Source organism: Cricetulus griseus, assembly GCF_003668045.3.
Source record: "Cricetulus griseus strain 17A/GY chromosome 1 unlocalized genomic scaffold, alternate assembly CriGri-PICRH-1.0 chr1_1, whole genome shotgun sequence".
NCBI lineage: Eukaryota > Metazoa > Chordata > Mammalia > Rodentia > Cricetidae > Cricetulus > Cricetulus griseus.
In genome coordinates this window covers 222,725,303-222,743,668 of record NW_023276807.1, presented here as the reverse complement: position 1 = coordinate 222,743,668, position 18,366 = coordinate 222,725,303, and the positions used below count along the sequence as shown (strand labels likewise).

The window sequence follows — 18,366 nt, the reverse complement described above, 5'->3', positions numbered from 1 at the left end:
AGAAATAATCTGGCTTGTTAAATTCTGTTTGGAATTAAAATTTATGAAAAATGTAGTGTATGCTTGAGCAAGATCCAAGAAAACAGATTAAATGAAAGGATTTCATTTAATCCAGGCTGGCTGAGCACAGCATTAGTCTCCCCTGAATCTGAAGTGGCACCTGCACTTAGATGACACATCAGATCTAATGCTGGAACTTAGTCATTCAACAAAAAAATGACTCCCCGCTACCCTCTTTCTTGGAAGGGAGGAGGGGTGCGGGGTCTCACTGTTTATTGCAGTCTAGCCTCACAATCCCAACCCTCGCTCTTCAGCTGGGATTACAGGCGTGAGTCTCCATGCCCACCTTTAGGAAAACATTGGGAAGGGCAATAGCCTTCCAGCCTCCCTCCCTACCATGCTAAGTGGCACTTCACAATTTTAGTAAGCTTGCACGATCCCACCAGTAACTCTCATCATTAAACTCCTCAGAGCCTCACCTCCAAGTCAGTTCCTGCCAAAGTTGCCCCTCTGAGATTACAGTTCTTCAGTTTTGCATTTTTTAAGGTGGCAACTCGAAGGTTAATTCCTGTCATCTGACTTCCTTCCATATCTACGCCTTTCAGATTAGCACCTGCAAAAAGCAAGTTTTTTTGGAGAAGTTTATCATAAAATATTTACAGTTAACCATTGAAAACAAAAGTACAAGATGATTTAAGAGAGGAGAATGAGACAAGATCCCACAACTTTTGGAAATAAACTTGAAATCTGTCTTTTACCCAACTTGAAATATAGATTTAAATGGTGGCAATTTATTTTCTTTTTTAAAATTTTTTTATTTATTATGTATACAGTGTTCTCCCTGCATGTATGCCTGAAAGCCAGAAGAGGGCACCAGATCTCATTATAGATGGCCTTGAGCCACATGTAGTTGCTGGGAATTGAACCCAGGTCTTCTGGAAGAACAGTCAGTGAGTGCCCTTAATCTCTGCGCCATCTCTCTAGCCCCAGCAATTTATTTTCTTGTGGCATAAAATAAAATGCTTGAACAATACTTTTGAGGAGAGAAATCAATATTGTCTGTTGATAATTAGCACTTTTCTAATACGACTCTGTAAAATCATGATCAAGGGAGACACCAGCACCATCTCACCTAAATCTAAGTAAATAAAATGTCCTATTCGTAAACAACGAAACACTAATGAAGTATTAAAACTTGACACAACACTGCAGGGTAAACTGAAATTCTTCATTTTTGTCAACACAGAATATTTTATTCTATTAAAAAGTTCAGAGTTTGATAGATATTTAACAGACTGGGACCAAAGTAAAGTGACTCTCCAGTTCTGGCCTCAGAGGAAGCTCCACCCACAGCCTTCCTGTTTCACCTCTAACAACAACTTTTAATTAATGGTTTCTTTCTAGGCAGGGACAGGCAGACAGGTTCTCACCCTCTAAGTTGGCTTTAAGACCGGAAGGATCCTCAAAATTACAGAGCCTCAGGGATGCGCCTTCTGCGTTTGAGCAGAGCATCTTGACTCCCTGGAGATTTGCGCACTGTGAACACAAGAGTCCCGGCTGTAAGGGTTAAACTTGACAACATCTGTGCAAGCAATAAGAAAGAAATGAATAGGAAAGGCCCAAGTCAACACATCTGCAATTTGTTATTTTCTGTTTTATCTTGAAGATATCTTTAATGAAACCCAGTAAGAACTGAGAACTTTTGAAAGAACTGCATAAAAGAAATAAACACCAAATGAACAACAGCATGTCCATTTTGCATAGAGCATGAGATCAGATAAAGCTGTGCAATCTAAACTATGACAGCCTATTTCTATCTTGTAAATAGCCCTAGACATCACAAGATAAAGCTAAAAATGTAAGTGAAATAAGGAAGACATAAACTCAGGGGATAGAATTTTTCTTCCTAATCATGAAAGGAATAAAAGAAAGAAAGAAAGAAAGAAAGAAAGAAAGAAAGAAAGAAAGAAAGAAAGGAAGGAAGGAAGGAAGGAAGGAGGAATGAAAGAAAGAAAGGGAAGGAAGGAAGTAAAGAAGGAAGTAAGGAAGAAAGAGAGAAAGAAAGAAAGGAAGACAGAAAGAAAGAAAGAAAGAAAGAAAGAAAGAAAGAAAGAAAGAAAGAAAGAGAGTCTTGACGTCCCATTCGTTCAGAGGCCAGGTCACTAATGCCACCATTCACCTCATCATTTACCTATACAACACTAACCACCTGTTTTGAGTCTTTCTGTGTCAACCACTGCTCTATGGCATTGCCAACCCTGAGCACAAAGCGTAATGAGGAGAGCAGAGAGTTAGAAAATTCATGTGTGAGTTTAAGTGTTAAATCACTGCTTTCAAGGCCTGGATTATGAGGTATTGATCAAAATGACAAGTGTCTCTGTAAAAACTAACATTAAGTACTTCTTCACAATTGTGACAATCAAAACAGAAGCTGAGTGTGTTAAAATTTACAATGTAGAATATACATGATAATTGTTCTTTGTCTAAAATCCTAAGACGGATAAGTTATAGCCATACTTATTAAGGGAGATCTTTGGTTTTTAGGTGCAGTTTTACTCAAGCTTCAGTCACTTCCAGTAAAAGGAGACAAGAGAGGTCATTCCACTGACAGCCAATGGACAGATACTTGCTTACTCCCATCTTTCCATGCCTGGACCCTAATGAGGAAGTATAATATAGAAGCTCTGCCAAGGTAAATGATACAGTAAGGCTATTAAGAGATCGAAATAACTAAGGGATGACTAGATGTATATACCTTAAAATCTAACAAGACAGGAAGCTGCCATCTGCAAATAAATGTCACTACTTTTTTTTTCTGTTAATAATCCTTAATAAGACATTCAAAATTTACCCCAATTTCCCAGATAATTCTGTAAGTAAAAGTCTACATCCAGGGCTGTGCTCTGGGATATAATGAAATAGGAAATACAGGAGAAACTGTAGTAAATTTTTCAATCTTTAGCCATGCAAAGCACTTCAGGTTGTCATTTCTGAGAATGTACAATTCAGCTAGTAACAGCAGTACCATATTTATAAGAACTGTCTTGCATTATCAAGAGAGGCAATGTGTTTTGATGAAACCAGTTAGGTCATTTTCTGTTATTTTAAAAATATATACTATGCTTCTTAAATGACATTTATCTTTAAGAGATAAAATTCTATACATTTTGAACACACACATATATTGAAGTAATGTGCTGTGTAAAAATATTCTGTGGTAAGATACACATAAAAGAAAGTTGACAACATGCTAGTGTTTGCTGAGGTTAATGGACAAAGATAAAATGGGGATTCACTGCATTATTAAATTTTATAAATATTTGGTATTTTCCAAATGAAACAGTCCTTTTAAAATAAAACCAAATTACAAAGAAAACACACTTTAGATTCTAGTTCCTACTCTAATAACTGGTTTCTGGCCCTTGGGAAGTTTCTAAGCTACAGATTATCAGCCTATAAAACAAGGTCAGACTAAGCAAGCATTCCAGTTCTTGGTACTCTAAGTTCCTATCAATCCATAAGGCTGTACTGGGAATATGCAGTGGAGACAAGAAATGAATCATCTGCCTCTATGCAGCCAGATAAGCCAAAAACAAGCAAAGTATGCAGAAGAAACACCTTAGGCGTGATGCAAGGTATGGACTCCTTAACAGTGATGGCAACAGGGATCACCTATGGTTTACAGTCAAAAGGTTCAGGGGCTATGATGGAAAGAAGCAAAAATGATAAACTGGGTGAGAAGTTCAACAAAAGATGGGAGCCCTAGGGGCACCTTTTGTGGCAGAATGCTCAACACATACCTTGTTTTATGAACATTGCAATATTCATGGCTATTAATCAATGGCCACCTTCAAATACCAAAGGCAATGAGAAGTTAGCTTTGACCCTCATAGCTTACAACTCAGCACCACTCCTCAATATAAGCCAACTTTATCAGCAGTAATTAACTTACATTCCTATAACATTTCACTATATGAGAAATATATACTGGCCTTCACATCCACTATTTAAGGTAGGCAGATTAAGATTCTTGAGTTCTAGTATACAGAGAACATTATGTCTCAGTTCACAAGAACACCTTAACTAAATAGATCTGAAAAACAGTTGTTTTGAAATGATTAAATCTGTCTTTATCTTTTTATGTCCCTACTCAAACCAAGTAGTCTTCCAACATTTCAATAAAGGCTAACTCCTTGAAACTTGCCTTTAAGCTGTTAGTTTTATGTCTTCTGCCTATTTTGAAACTGGACCATTCAGCCTGAGGTAGAACAGAGAGAGTAGCTGTATCTAAAATGTGTACTGCCTAAATTGTGATTTTTTTTTATTAGACTTGATATAGAAGTTGGGGTAAACAGGCTGAACTAATGAATAAAACCAAAATTATAATAACTCAACTATCAAAAGCAAAATGCTATACCTGATACAATTAATTAACAAAACATACTAGAACCCTGAGATAAAGAATTTAATTTGTTACTGGCTCTGTATGTATCCTCTAATCCCATAATAACCCAGGTAACTATTATATAAATACATACATATGCATAAACATATATACATGACATATTCTCACATATGTATAGAAAAAGGAAGAGCACCATCGAGATGCTGACTTCCAGAATGCCCACCATACCCACTTTAGACCTCTCCTCCAGATACTTCTAGTCATTACCTTACCCAATCACAAATGAGGCTCAATGGATTTCACGTTCTTTCTGGCTTTACATATAACTTGGCAAATAATCCAAGTTCTGATAAATTTAGTCTACTACTTTGGGGAGCTCAGGACCTCATTTCAGGATTTAGCCTTTTAGGTTTATGTTTCACAAAGGATATGAATAAAACCAACCCATTCCCCCTTTAGATCCTCCAGTGTCAGCCACACGGTCAATTATCTGTGCTAAAGTAAATACTCTGTAAGAAACATACAATTCATACTTTTGAGAATACTCAACACCCTAAATTTTAATTTTTCCTATGACTAAAGAACGTCAATTCTTACGTCGAGCACTGATCCAGAAAGATCAGCTCGTTCAAGATTAGCACAGCAGAGATTTGCATGTGCGAGGTTGCAGCGGCTTAAATTGGCCATTTTGAAGTTAATGTATCGAAGATCCAAACGGGAGAGGTCAGCACCACTGAAGTTTAAGCCCTGGAATTAAAAAGCAGACTGTCATGATGCTGGAACTGCCTGTTTAATTACTGTAACTAAGCACCGAGATTTTCAGAAGCCATTGGCCTTTTCCATCATTGGAATTTATCATCAGCATAAGCAAGCAGAACTGAGAGTGCATGGCATTTGTGGCTTTCATGGGTTCTCATAAAAGAACACATATTAACATAGAGCTGGCTACAGTACACTGAAAGGTGGACACCCTAGAGAGGGACCATAGTCTGTCACATACCTGCTGATAGCCATTACTGTGATAACCTGAATAGCAATCATTTTACTAATTCTAAAATCCAATCATCTTATTTAAGGGGAGTAGAGATGCATAATGTGGTGTCTCAAAAATCTGTAATGCTTTAAAACTCAAAAGTTTCTACCACTGACCAGCCACACACATGGTAACTGTGCACATAAACTTAAAAAACTGCTGCAATTTCCATGTTGCTCAAGAACATCTACTCGAAGCATTAATTACAACAATAAAAAGGGATATCCCATCTCTTCTGCGCTAGCCACTTTAAAATCAAATCAAAGCCACAGGTTATTATTAAACTGCATCTTGCATTAAAAAAAAAAAAAAAACAAAAGCAAAGGATACTCAGAAAGATTGTGGAACTGCTTTTGGATCTGTGGATACGCATAGGCCATTCAGTTAGCTGTCTGCTTCAGTTACCTGGCAGCGCAGCTCTGACTTTGTTGGAGTAGCCAGCAGAAATCGAACAAATTCCTTTCGAGATATTGGTGAGTGATCCTCTGGTGGTTGGGAATTCTTGAAAAAGATATTAAAAAAAAAATCAATGGGGTCTTTGGGGTGATTCTTAGGTTAAGTGTACTATTGATCAAGATAAAAAAAATTCTCACCTTTATAGCCACTTCTAGGTGTTCGATCAGTGAGTCAATACCAAAAAACCTGGCTTCTTCTAGCACGCCTATCAAAATACAAAGCAGGTGAATTTCACACAGAACAATTCACTTTGATATTTATATAACTTTTTTTCTGTTAAGCTCTCACAATGGTGTTGAGATTCCACAAGCAGGCTTATCTGCTTATCTGTTTATGTGTGTGTCTGTGTGTACATGTGGGTGAAAACCAATGGACAAGCTCAAGTGTCGCTCGCTTCTCAGGTGCTGGCCACCTTTTGTTTGAGAGAGTGTCTCTCATTTGCCTGGAACTTCACCCAGTAGGCTGGGAGAGCTCTGCAGCCAGTGTCCAAGGATCCTCCTGTCTCAGCTCTTGCTGGGATTACAAGCTCAGGCTGCCATGCCCAACTTCTGAAGCGGGTCCCTAACCCACTCCAGTTAATCAAACTTGGGTCCTGACACTTACAAAGGCAAGCACTTTACTGACTGAGCCATCTCGATCATTAAAGGGAAGAAGCTTCGTCAATAGCAGCAAGTAGTGGTTTAGAAGGCTCCTATAGAATGTTGTGAAATATTGTAAAAACATGTTCTTCTGAAACAGATTTGGATATAATGTCATCACTTGGGATTGGGCGCAGGAGGATCCAAAGTTGGGGGATAGTCTGGGACAAAGAGTTTTCCAGTCAGTCTGGGTTACACTGAGAGACTCTGGGGGAAGTGGGGGGAGACACAACAGGTTTTTCCACCAAAGGAAAAAAAAAAAAACAGAAAGCTAATAATTACAACAAAATCTTGGCATATTTCTAGATTCTGTTGGTAGATAAGTAGGCCATTAGCAAAAAATCTTAACACTATATAACACCAAAATAATCAATTTAGTGGTGACTTTACTGTGAATCAAATTAAAAACAATTAGTTCATTTAATCTTAACAATTCATCTACTTGATTAACAGAGTGAGTAATTGATTAGGTTTGTTATAAATATCTCAGTGAGTCAGAAAATGATAAAAATGAGTAACAGTTTAAGTCAAATTCACAAAATAACTCAAAAGTGTAATTCAGACATTTATACTTTATTTCTAAATGGTACAGGGGATTTTTGTGGCTCATAGCTTTGCTCAACATGACTAAACAGGCACACATCTGCATGTGCTTTAGAAGACTCTTATATTACAGTACAAGTTAGCCTTATGGTCCATGTCAGTTGGCTAAAAATCACTCAGGAATTACAAAACCAACAGACACAACCCCTCCCTTTAGATTCTAAACTCATAAGAAAGTCCAAGCAGTTAGTTGGGAGGAAGAAAATAATCTCTTTTGGGAAAGTCAATCTCCACTTCCAGCCATACAACTGAAGAGGAAAGCTCAGAGTGGCACAGACTCATAAAGAACCTGGCCCATGTCACTGCCCAGCCTCAGGTGACACTCATGAGGTCACATGTTCCCTGCCCAGCCTCAGGTGCACACTCACAGGGTCACATGTTCTCTGCCCAGCTGCAGCAGGGCTCCTTCTCTGTGTGCCCAAGGGGGAGTGCAGGTATAAGTCCTTATAAAAATTCAGAATAAAGAGGCTCTCTTGGCCTCACTCTCAGTTCACCAATACCTTTTGTGTAAATCAGATCCTCTTGGGGAATGTGGTATGGTTTCCTTTCTAATTATAGGTTTAGAATTAAACTTTAAAACATGCAGAAACATACACAAAACCCCACATTCAGACAGTTGAAAGAAAACCCAGTCTATTTTCCACTAGCACCAGTAACACCTAGACTTGAACTCTAGCTCCACTACTCCACTTCTGTCTTAGAAAAATTACTGTAGATTATTTAGTATTAGTATTATTTAGTATTAATGTAAGTATTAGATGACTTGAGGGAACCTGCCAGCATTATAAACATGTTTGGGTAGAAACTGTACTTATTCAAAATGATGTATAAAATGTACCCAGGAGTGTTCTTCACTCACAGACATGAGAAGATAACTACACAGAACACTGTATCAGGGAAGTGGCTGATTCCCATGACAACTACTGACCACCAGGATGTACCCTTTTGAACTAGTTTGTGGGAAGAACCTGGATACTTGGGAAAGTGTGGTAGAAACTGCTAAAAACTCTGTAGGTGGAGCTTAATAAACAATATTGCTGGAAGCTCAGAAGACCAGACTAGTAGAAATGCAGAAAGTGAAGGCCTGGTTCATGAGACTTAGCATTCTACTGGATATGCATAGAAGTCATTCATATTATATTCTGGCAAAGAATTTCTATATTCTGTCCATGGCCCAAGAATCTGACTGAGGCTGAGTGATGGGGAATGCACTGTGTATGTTTATCTTATTGATTGTTGAATAAAATACTGTTTGGCCAATGGCAGCAAGTTAAGCAGGACTAGGAGTCAAAGAGGATTCTGGAAAATGTAGTAGAGAAGTGGTGATCCAGACAGGAAGTGACATAGCAAGGAGATTCATATTTAAGCAAAAGAAACAGGAAGTATCCCCTTTTCCCCTTCCTCCTCGAGTGGCAGGATATGAGCCATCGGCAAGGAGGGACGCCAATAAGATAAGTCTTATAAAATATATGATATAAGTCTTATAAAATATATGATAATTAAGACTGAGCTAACAGATGAGAAATCCTAGTCATTGGCCAAGCAGCTTTGAACTTAATACAAGTTTCTGTGTATTAATTTGGGCCCTAACTCGGGCGGGTGGCTGGTGTAAAGCACACACATGGCGGTGGGGCTCAGGCGGCCTTTGGCAGAAAGATTGATCGTAACAGCTGAGTTTAAAAACAATGAACTAATTAGACTGCTGGAGGGAAGATCAAGACAGTATAGCATCCAGACTGCATCCTAGGCCTCGGCTGCTCAGCCTGGCTTCTACTGAGAACTGAAAGCACAAAACAGAAAAAGAAGATTTGAAAACCAGTATTTGGCCAGAAAAAAAATGTATATAACATTGTAGATGAGGAGGGCAGCTTGATAAGGAGTCTAGCACCATCTCAAAGAGATCAAATACTTTGATAGTGGACGTCTCAGGAACTGACTCACCACCACAGGATCACAGATATGAAGGTCTGACTTCATTTGAAAAATTTTGCTTTCAGAAGACAGGTAGAGTTAGCAAAGTGTTTTTTCAGATCCAGCCATGTAGGCTTTCAGCACACATTCCAAGCTATAGTCTAAGGTTTCAACCTTCCTAATGTGTGACCATTTAATACGGTTCCTCATGTTGTAAAATTATTTTTATTGTTACTTCATAACTACAAGTTTGCTACTGTTATGAATCATAATGTAAATACCTGATATGCAGATGGTCTTAGGCAACCCATATGAAAGGGTGGCTTGACCCCTAAAGGGGTTGCAACCCACAGGTTGAGAATCACTGGTCTAAGCGGACTCAGCTAACATTGAACTGGCAGCAGATATCCTCATAACACTGTTCCTGCATGAATATAAAATTCCAGGATTCTAGGGTCAGAGGTTTCTGTCCAGATTTTAAAAACCAGCAGTTAGACGTATCAGGAACACAGTACTGTCTGCCAAGGAAAGCTGCGGGGGGGGGGGGGGGGAGGTAGGCAAAGCCAGGCCAGGAAGAGAGGCCATGGGAAAAACAAAGGGCAAGGAACAGTAGGGGGCACTTAAAACATTTGGGAGTTCATATTATATGCCCTAGATGCTGCCAGACTAGGAGCTAAAGGATTTAATGTCTGCCTTGCTCAGTTTGTTCCTACATTTGAATGAGAAATGTTTATGAGAAATGTTCCATAGGCTCAAGTATTTGAACCCTTGTTCCTCAGCTGGTGGAGAGACTGTGGAGCCTTTAGAAGATGGTGCCTTGCTGGAGAGTTTATAGTCTGGTTTCATTTCCAGGGCACTCTCTGTGGGTTCCTGTTCTAGCTGTCTGCTGCTATACCCTCCTGCCATGAGCCACTGATGACTCTCCCTCTGGAACTGTAAGCCCAAATCAACTTTTTCTTCCTTCTCTTTTCTGTATTTCAATTCTTCTCTTTGAGAACAGGGGTGCTTATTCTGTGCCATTATATCTTGAAAATATGCAATTTTAGTTTTGATTGTTCGGGGGCTTACAACTAAGAGACTGCTTTGAGTCTCAGTAGGGACTCCAGAGTTGAGCTTCTAAACAATGGTGCAACTGATAAGGCTGGGGAGTTGTGAAGCTGGACAATGAATTCACAATAAGCTTTGGGGACCTGGGACAGAATTGATCTGCTGTTGGTGTTAACATTTTGAAAGGTTATGAAAACTTAGGAGGTGGGGCCTTGTTGGAAGGAGTCAGTGAGGTATAGCTTTAAAAGAGACCTGGTCCCCAGCCCCTCTACACCTTCTGCTTCCTGTCTGCCATGAGACTTACGAACCTCTTTTAGCATACAGTCCTACTGTCATTATGTCCTGCCAAACCACATGGAACTTAGCAACTATAGACTTAACCCTATGAAACTGTGAGCTAAAATGACCATCTTTAAACAATACACTGGTCATCTCTATCATTGCTGTGTCCAAAAACTAGACAGAAGCAACCTAGGGGAGGAGACACTTATCGGGACTCACGTTTTCAAGGATACAACCCATCATGTAGAAAGCACAAGGTAGCTTACAGGACTGGAGCAGTTGGGTCCACAGCAGGAGGAACGTGTAATGACTTGTTTATATCTCAGTAGCAGACAGGAACAAGCTGAGTAGTACTTTCAAATTCAAGTCCCAATGGCCTAAGCTGACTAGCTAGACTAAACATCCCTAAGATTCCACAGCCTCCTAAATCTGCACCACCACATAGGAGCCGAGTGTTCAAACATGAGCCTGTGGGGGACACTGCACATTCAACCCATAATAAGTTTTCTCCCCAGATATTTAGCCATAAGTATGCAGAAATAACTATACAGATGAGCAATCATGTGGCCCACAAACTGCCATGCTCCCCACAATACTGGAAGTACTGACAGGCCAAATTCATTCACTTGGGGAATGCTATGGTTTACAAGATGAATGCTCCCATAGGTAAAGATTGGCCCCCATGGTACTAGTATCAGTCAGTGGTGTACTCCCATAAAAGGTAGGGTCTTTAAGACACTAGAGCCATACCCTCAAAAGGGATTGTGGGACCCAATTTTCTCTACTCACAATCAAGATGAAACCATCCAGTACTCTAACATGCTGAGCCACCATCTGCTGCCCTCACCAGATGCTGGGCCAGTCATGTCTACCCGACCTCCAGAACTGTGAGCTAATAAATCTTCTCTTGAGAACTTAGATACTCCTGAAGTTTGTTTTAGTAATACACAGCCAACTAATACAGAAACCTGCAAGCTCTCAAATATATAATTACTACTGCCTCTAGAAATTTCAATCTTGCTAATTACTATATGCATTACATCCTGTAGTATGGGTAGGGATGAGAGAATCTTAATACTCATTTTTCAAAAGCGTCTTAGAGAAGCTTGCCCCAAGTTAATTTTCTAATAAATTATAAAACTGAAACATTACTATAGTCAAGATTCAAAAGCTTTGCCTTTCCTCTTGACCACACTACTTAAGTCCCATTTAATTCACAGAAATAAAAAAAAAAAAAACCTATAAAAGCCCCTTGTGACAGAATCTAAATCTACATAGAATCCAAATTAAAAAGGCATGGACTAGACATACGAATATAAGCAAAGACAGAAAATATAAGCAAAGTCAGAAAGACTACATGTCTGTACTGATACCTACACTCGCATACTCACAGTACTCGAAAACGTGTGAAAAACTTACCCAGTAAGTTAATGCCATCATTTACAATGAGTTGTCCATGACGTAAGTAGTTCAAAATAGGTTCAAAGTACTCAGGACTTCGGTCAATTAAGAAAGCTCCTCTATGATCTTGCTTATTTCCCCAGACACCTGTGATACCATTTTAATGGAGAAATCCCCCCCCCATAAACAAAAATAGTCAGAATTTGTGGAAGGAAAAAAAATTACAGAAAAAAATGCCATCAAATCTTTATCCTATAAAAATTATTTCACTCTACTCGCTAGCTATGAAGTCAGCTCAAATAAAAAGGACCACAAAGGAAGTGAGAACGTGTCTACTCACCTTTGTCCTTGAACATGTGCGCCAGCATACTGTCGGGCTCTTTATTCACTAAAGTGCTCCTAAGAATTCAGGGAAAAAAATGGATTTCTCCATGTGTCTTTATAAACAAACATATTTAAGTCAAGAGTACACTTGAGTTCAGCTGTTCTCTCAAAGAGATGCATGCTACAACCTGGTAGGAGTAATGCTGGGAAACAAAAATGTGCAGTAAGTTGCCAAAATCTCTTCTAATCTGGCGATTCCTTTGATTTAATGCTGCATTAATATCTTTTCATTTAAACACTAGCAAGACATTTTATTACAATATTCTTGATCTTATATTATCTGATGGATTTAAGTTGTTGTTTCTAGAAATATTGCTAACTTCTATGCACAATCTATGTTTAATACTATATCTAAAAGGCAAATTTTAAAGCTAAAATGATGCTTTATTTAGCTTTCTCTGGAATGAAAGGTTAACTTCATTTAAATTTTTTCTTAAAATACTTGCCAAAGATAGTTTCACATCACATAATATTCTTAAGAAGCATTTGAAAATCTTGTAAGGAAATTGAAGGAAACAGTACATAGTCACTTTCACTCTGTTGTGCTCTTTAAAACACACATGTATGCACGCATGCAAGTACACACACACACACACACACACACACACACACACACACACACACACACACACCCCTACCTTGTTGTTGTGAAATATCGCCCTCCTACATTTAATGTCAGCCAGTCTGTGTGGGATCCTAGTAATCCTCCTGGTGGTTTAGAATCTGTCTGAGGATCTAGAGATGACATGTAAAAAATAACAACTATCAAGATTAAGGATTCTGGGAAGACAATGAAGTAATTTTTCAAAGCAAAGCCTTATAAGAATCTATCCAACTACCCAATCAGTCACAACAATGCAACCAAAGAGTCTACTAAACTGCTTGACTAAGGGGAGAAAAGTCCTTTGGTGATCAAGAATAGCCACTTAAGACAAGATTTTTTTGTTTTGTTTTTTGAGACATGGTTTTCCTGTGTAGCCCTGGCTGTCCTGAAACTCACTCTGTAGACCAGGCTGGTCTGGAACTCAGATCTGCCTGCCTCTGCCTCCTGAGTGCTGGGATTAAAGGCGTGCACCACTGTGACCAACTATAACCAGATTTCTTTGATGCCACACTTTATGTCAGAATAAATACCCCAAATAAGGAAAGTGTGGATCAACAAATTTTTTCAAAGGCTTTATTGTGAAACTGACATAAATATACATGTTTAAAGTTTATAATTTGATAAACTTTTATGTGATTCAATATCTGATTTTTCAAGTACAGAGCCATAAACTGTTACAGCATGCAAGATGCTAGAGAAAACTAGTCTCAAAGACTCTGGGGAGAATCTACTAGAGATTAAGTGTCAGACAGTCAAGACTGGAGAGAATGATATAAGCACTGAAGGCAATCAATAAGTACCCTTAGAGAAGGAAATGTCAATGGAGCTTCAAAAAAAAAAAAAACAAAAAACAGTATACAATTATACAATGGATGTACCTTCTGACAATACAGAAATACAACCATTTTTAACAAAAAGAAGGCAAGAGGCTATCCAAAAAATGTTAAGCATTTGGCAGGCCTTATTGGTACTGAAAATTATGATTATTCCTCTGAATTTTTTTTTTTTTTTTTTTTTTTTTTTTGGTTTTTCAAGACAGAGTTTCTCTGTATAGCTTTGGAGCCTATCCTGGCACTTGCTCTGGAGACCAGGCTGGCCTCAAACTCACAGAGATTCGCCTGCCTCTGCCTCCTGAGTGCTGGGATTAAAGGCATGTGCCACCAATGCCCGGCTTCCTCTGAAATGGGTTTTTGAGTGGGCTGGAGTGGATGAACAATAATGTGACATTGTAATTCCATCACTCTGTATTCTTGGAAATCAGGGCTACTGATATGGAAAAAAGGAAACAAAGTCAAGACAGAAAAGGATAAGTAAAACCTAATCCTGGATACACCCTGAAAGATTCAGTATGAACCCACAAGGTTCACAACATACTGCACAACATAAACATATCATCTATAACGAGAGGGAAGACAATCCATAGTCTGCAAGGTTAACATATCTTTTCATTCAGATAAACACCAGCCAAACGCAAGCCAGAGCAGTGAGGCCAGGGAGAAGGGGAAGAAGAAGAAGAGGGGGCTCCCATGTGCCCAAGGTCCCTTAAGAGCCCTGACCTCACCTTCAGGCACACCTGTAGCCAGTCCTTAGGAGGCGTGGTTATGGTGTCTCCTACAATCATCTTATAGGATAAACATCACGGCATATAATATGTAGCATTAACATGTAAATTTTATCTCTACCAACTTATATACATCCAACTCTAGCCATCAAAAGGCCTTTTAGTGATTATATACCAGACTGCATCTTGAACATGACATCAAGTCCTAACCATAATATTTCAAGTCGAGACAAAAAAAGAGTAAGATGAATACCTATTACACTGCAGAGTGAAGAAACCATAAAGACTAATGAGATTAAGTTTAAAGACAAATAGTTTGCTTATGGCAGATGAGACATTTGGGGCAGCAATATATGCAGAGAATAAAAACCTATCAAATATTCTTAAGTTTAAGAAGTTACAGGAGAGAGCCTGTCCTGCAGACCCAAAGCTGCAGGATCTCCAATACACAGGGCAACAACAGAATATCCAAGAGGAGTCCTGGTGAGGGCCCAACATGGATAGGGTAGTGGAAACCAGAAGCCTAGAACCAGACCAATGGCACTTTGCAATTAACACTGGCAAGTAAAGATATATAGACAAAAGGGTTTACTGTGTGACTCACTGTGTCACACTACAACTTCCATGATAAGATTTTTTTCCATTTTTTTTACTATTAAATTTTATTTTATTTTGGTGGGTATGGCTGCAAAGGCAAATATGAAGGGACAGGAAATGAATGGAATTCAGACGCATGATGTGATAGACATAAAGAGTAAATAAAAAGAAAATTTAAAAAAAAGAAGACACGGGAATGAACAAAAATCCTAGTAGAATTTACTTTGTTACTTTTTTTTACTCTTTGCCTTTTTTATTTTTTTGGCTTTAGGGGATTGAACTCAGGCCTCCATACGTAGCAGACACTGGTTCCATCACTGAACTAATCCCCAGTCTAATTATTACTTGATGAATGACTGTTTATTCTTAGTATGCAATGAATCAGTCAAATAACCACTTCCTGTCACGTCAATGGATACAGGATGATGGAGAAAAGATTTGCTCACAGTTTAAGGTGGTGACAGAAGAGGCTACACATTAATTTTCTGGTTGGTTTTTTTTGAATCAAGAGTCTGATCACAATGAAGCCTTGGCTGGCCTGGAACTCACAGAGATCCACCTGCCTCTGCTTCCTAAGTGCTAGGATCAAAGGCAAGCCATGCCCAGCACACTTACTTTAATGTGGCTACTACCTGAAACAAAGCATCTAGGAATCCCCACTCCTCATCAGATACAATGACTGTAATATTTTAAGAACACTTAAACACATGCCTATGGGTAACTATAAGGACAAAATAAATAAAGCACTGTTAAAGAATATTTGCTTACTTATGTATTGGGTCTTTTCTTTTGAGATATTCAACTATATATGCTTTCTTCCACATGAAAAAAATAGTGGCTGAAGCCAAATCATGTTTTCATTAAGATTTGATCAGCAGTAAAGGGCTGTCAAACACTATGCAAGGAATACATGGTTACAAGTAGGTAATATACTAAGAAAAGTTCTACCAGTCACTATCAAAGACAATTTTTAAACAGTTGTTTCTAAAATCAAATTACTTTGTCATGTCATGTGTCACAAATGTACAAATCTAGCAAATCTTAAAGGAATATAAAAGAGGAAATAGATATACTAGAAGATATACTAGAATATAATTATAATTCAAATTATAAGTGTAATATGACATAAACTAAGTGAAGAATAAAGAAGAATGTGAGTTTGGTCATTATAATTTTTTCATGTTAAATCACATAGCTCCTTGTAAAGTACTTATCATCTCATGTTTTTTACTATGACAAATAAAACTGGGATTTAACAAAGCCACTTACCAATAAATGGTTCTCCTTCACACACAAACAACACATCATCATCCCTGGAAAAACCAAAATTTAAAAAGCCACAATCAAAATCTAGAAAACACATTAACTGGCTGATGACTATCTGAACTATTCCTTAGGGTTATAAAGGTAACGGGCTTTGTCACCAATTTATCTACAAGAAAACTGTTTGCAATCTTCCGTCTAACCCAGACTAGATCAAAATTCAAGCATGATCAATCCTGTATATCAAAGTATTTTTGAAATGGAAAAAACAAAACTCACTATCAACCTTTGTGAATGTGGCCTTATATTAATTGAAGAATTACTATTTTTATTCAAAAGACATGACTGGAGCCAAGGCAATTTTTGTTTTTATTTTAATTTATCCCTAAATAAATCACTAAAGTGATTTCTCAAATAATTAGCAGCTAAGTGACTTAGAAATTAAAATAAACTGTCATATTAAATCTTGGAAAAATGAAACCCTAAGCAACTCTGTTACAAACACCTACTCATTACATCTACTACGACTGTTTAAATATTTCAGGTCACCTACCCCTTGGACTACCAGTGTAGTCTCCTCCTCAATGAGACACTACTGTGGGGCAGAAAACATTGTCACAGTCATAGCCACCTGTCTTACAGGGATCATTTTGTGGATCAACATAGAAATATATTAGGTCTTTCTGGGGAATAGAATTTGTGATTGAAAATTTGGATAATGTATATAACATGCAATGATGCTAGCCAATTATCCATTGGAAACTGTGAAGAAAAAAAACTAAGAAATTCTAATTTATTTAGACTTGCATTTCAATTTGTATTTTCTACTTGCTCACTTTGCCAGTTAACATTTCTAGATTAGTGTGTCTGTCATCACAGACAAAGAGCAACCACTAAACTATGACCTGACTAAGCTCCTTCACATCTCAGATGCTCAGTCTCCTTATTTAAAACAAAGGGATTAACCAATTACTTTCAGGGGAAGTCTATTATACTGGAGGGTCAGTCTGCCCTGGAATTCAAGTGTAGATTCATCTTCACATACAATATCATTTAAAGCATCATGATATTCACAACATCAATTTAAAAACCCTTGTTCTGCCAACCAAATGAGATAACTCAAGCAAAGTAATACCATTGCTGGTGTGATCTCTATCTAGAGTATCTCCTTTATCATCTTTGCGCTAAATGACTTCCCTTCCCCAAAGCTGTCTCAAGCGATAATCTACCTGAGACACTGGAAAAACAAAAAGCAGCTTTAAAAAAGCAATACCGTGGAAGACCCCTGGCATTATCTCTAGTTAGACTTTTGTAGTATTTAGCATCAGTTCCTGGTGATATTTACAATTTTAAATGAGTTTAACAATAAATAAGTGCACATAAGAGACTTTAAAATTTTGAATTATTATAAAGAAGAAATTCTCAGTGCTGTATATGACCAATGCAGACTACCAATATACTAAAATATACTAAAGTTCCTCTATCTGATCAACAGACTTTGAGTCCAAGAGATTTAAATTTCAAACAGCTAATTCCAGACAACCACTTGCTAAAACCCAGCTCTCTTAATAGCAATGAAACTACCATATAAGTAAAACAGCATTAAGAGCAAGAAGTCAAGGGCACACTATTGACAGCTTAAAAAGGTAAAGGTTACCTGATCAGAGCAATATCATCAATCAGTCCACCTTTCCCATTATATACACTGGTGGCTTTTATGCCGAGTTTACTGCTGGCCACCGAAAGCAAATCAGACAAAGTTCCATAGACAGCAACCACCTGTGAACACACCAGATTAATTTGAACAACATTTGCAGTGAATGTCATCACTGACAACATTATAGACATCATACCCCATACAGATTAAAACATTAAAAGATCATGTAGGAGATTCTGAACCCTGCCTGATATAGTTACTTTGTGTCCCCTAATGTAGAAACTCAAAACTAGAGACTAAAAACCCTAAGGAAGAGAGGGAGGAAAGACTGTAGGAGCCAGAGGGAATGGAGGACTAAGCGGAGCTCATATGAGCTTACAGAGACTGAAGCAGTAAGGATGGAGCCTGCAAGGGTCTGCACCAGGTCCTCTGCATATATGTACAGCTGTTAGCCTGATGTTTTTGTGAGATTCCTAACTATGAGAGGAGTCTTTGCCTCTTGTGTATTCTGCATGGCTTTCTTT

General features: G+C 38.2%; 1 protein-coding gene across 1 annotated transcript in view; it reads right to left on the bottom strand.

The window, feature by feature from the left end:
• The window catches only part of Kctd9 (potassium channel tetramerization domain containing 9), a 31,803-nt gene that overhangs the window by 3,323 nt on the left and 10,114 nt on the right, over positions 1–18,366 (bottom strand). The window contains exons 2-11 of the mRNA XM_027390266.2: positions 17,843–17,964; positions 16,192–16,235; positions 12,799–12,895; positions 12,117–12,175; positions 11,795–11,923; positions 6,032–6,099; positions 5,844–5,939; positions 5,003–5,152; positions 1,431–1,536; positions 480–613 (exon numbers count right to left, since the gene is read on the bottom strand). Of these exons, the coding sequence (XP_027246067.1) occupies positions 480–613; positions 1,431–1,536; positions 5,003–5,152; positions 5,844–5,939; positions 6,032–6,099; positions 11,795–11,923; positions 12,117–12,175; positions 12,799–12,895; positions 16,192–16,235; positions 17,843–17,964 (1,005 nt within the window). The remainder of the gene's footprint in view (positions 1–479; positions 614–1,430; positions 1,537–5,002; positions 5,153–5,843; positions 5,940–6,031; positions 6,100–11,794; positions 11,924–12,116; positions 12,176–12,798; positions 12,896–16,191; positions 16,236–17,842; positions 17,965–18,366) is intronic.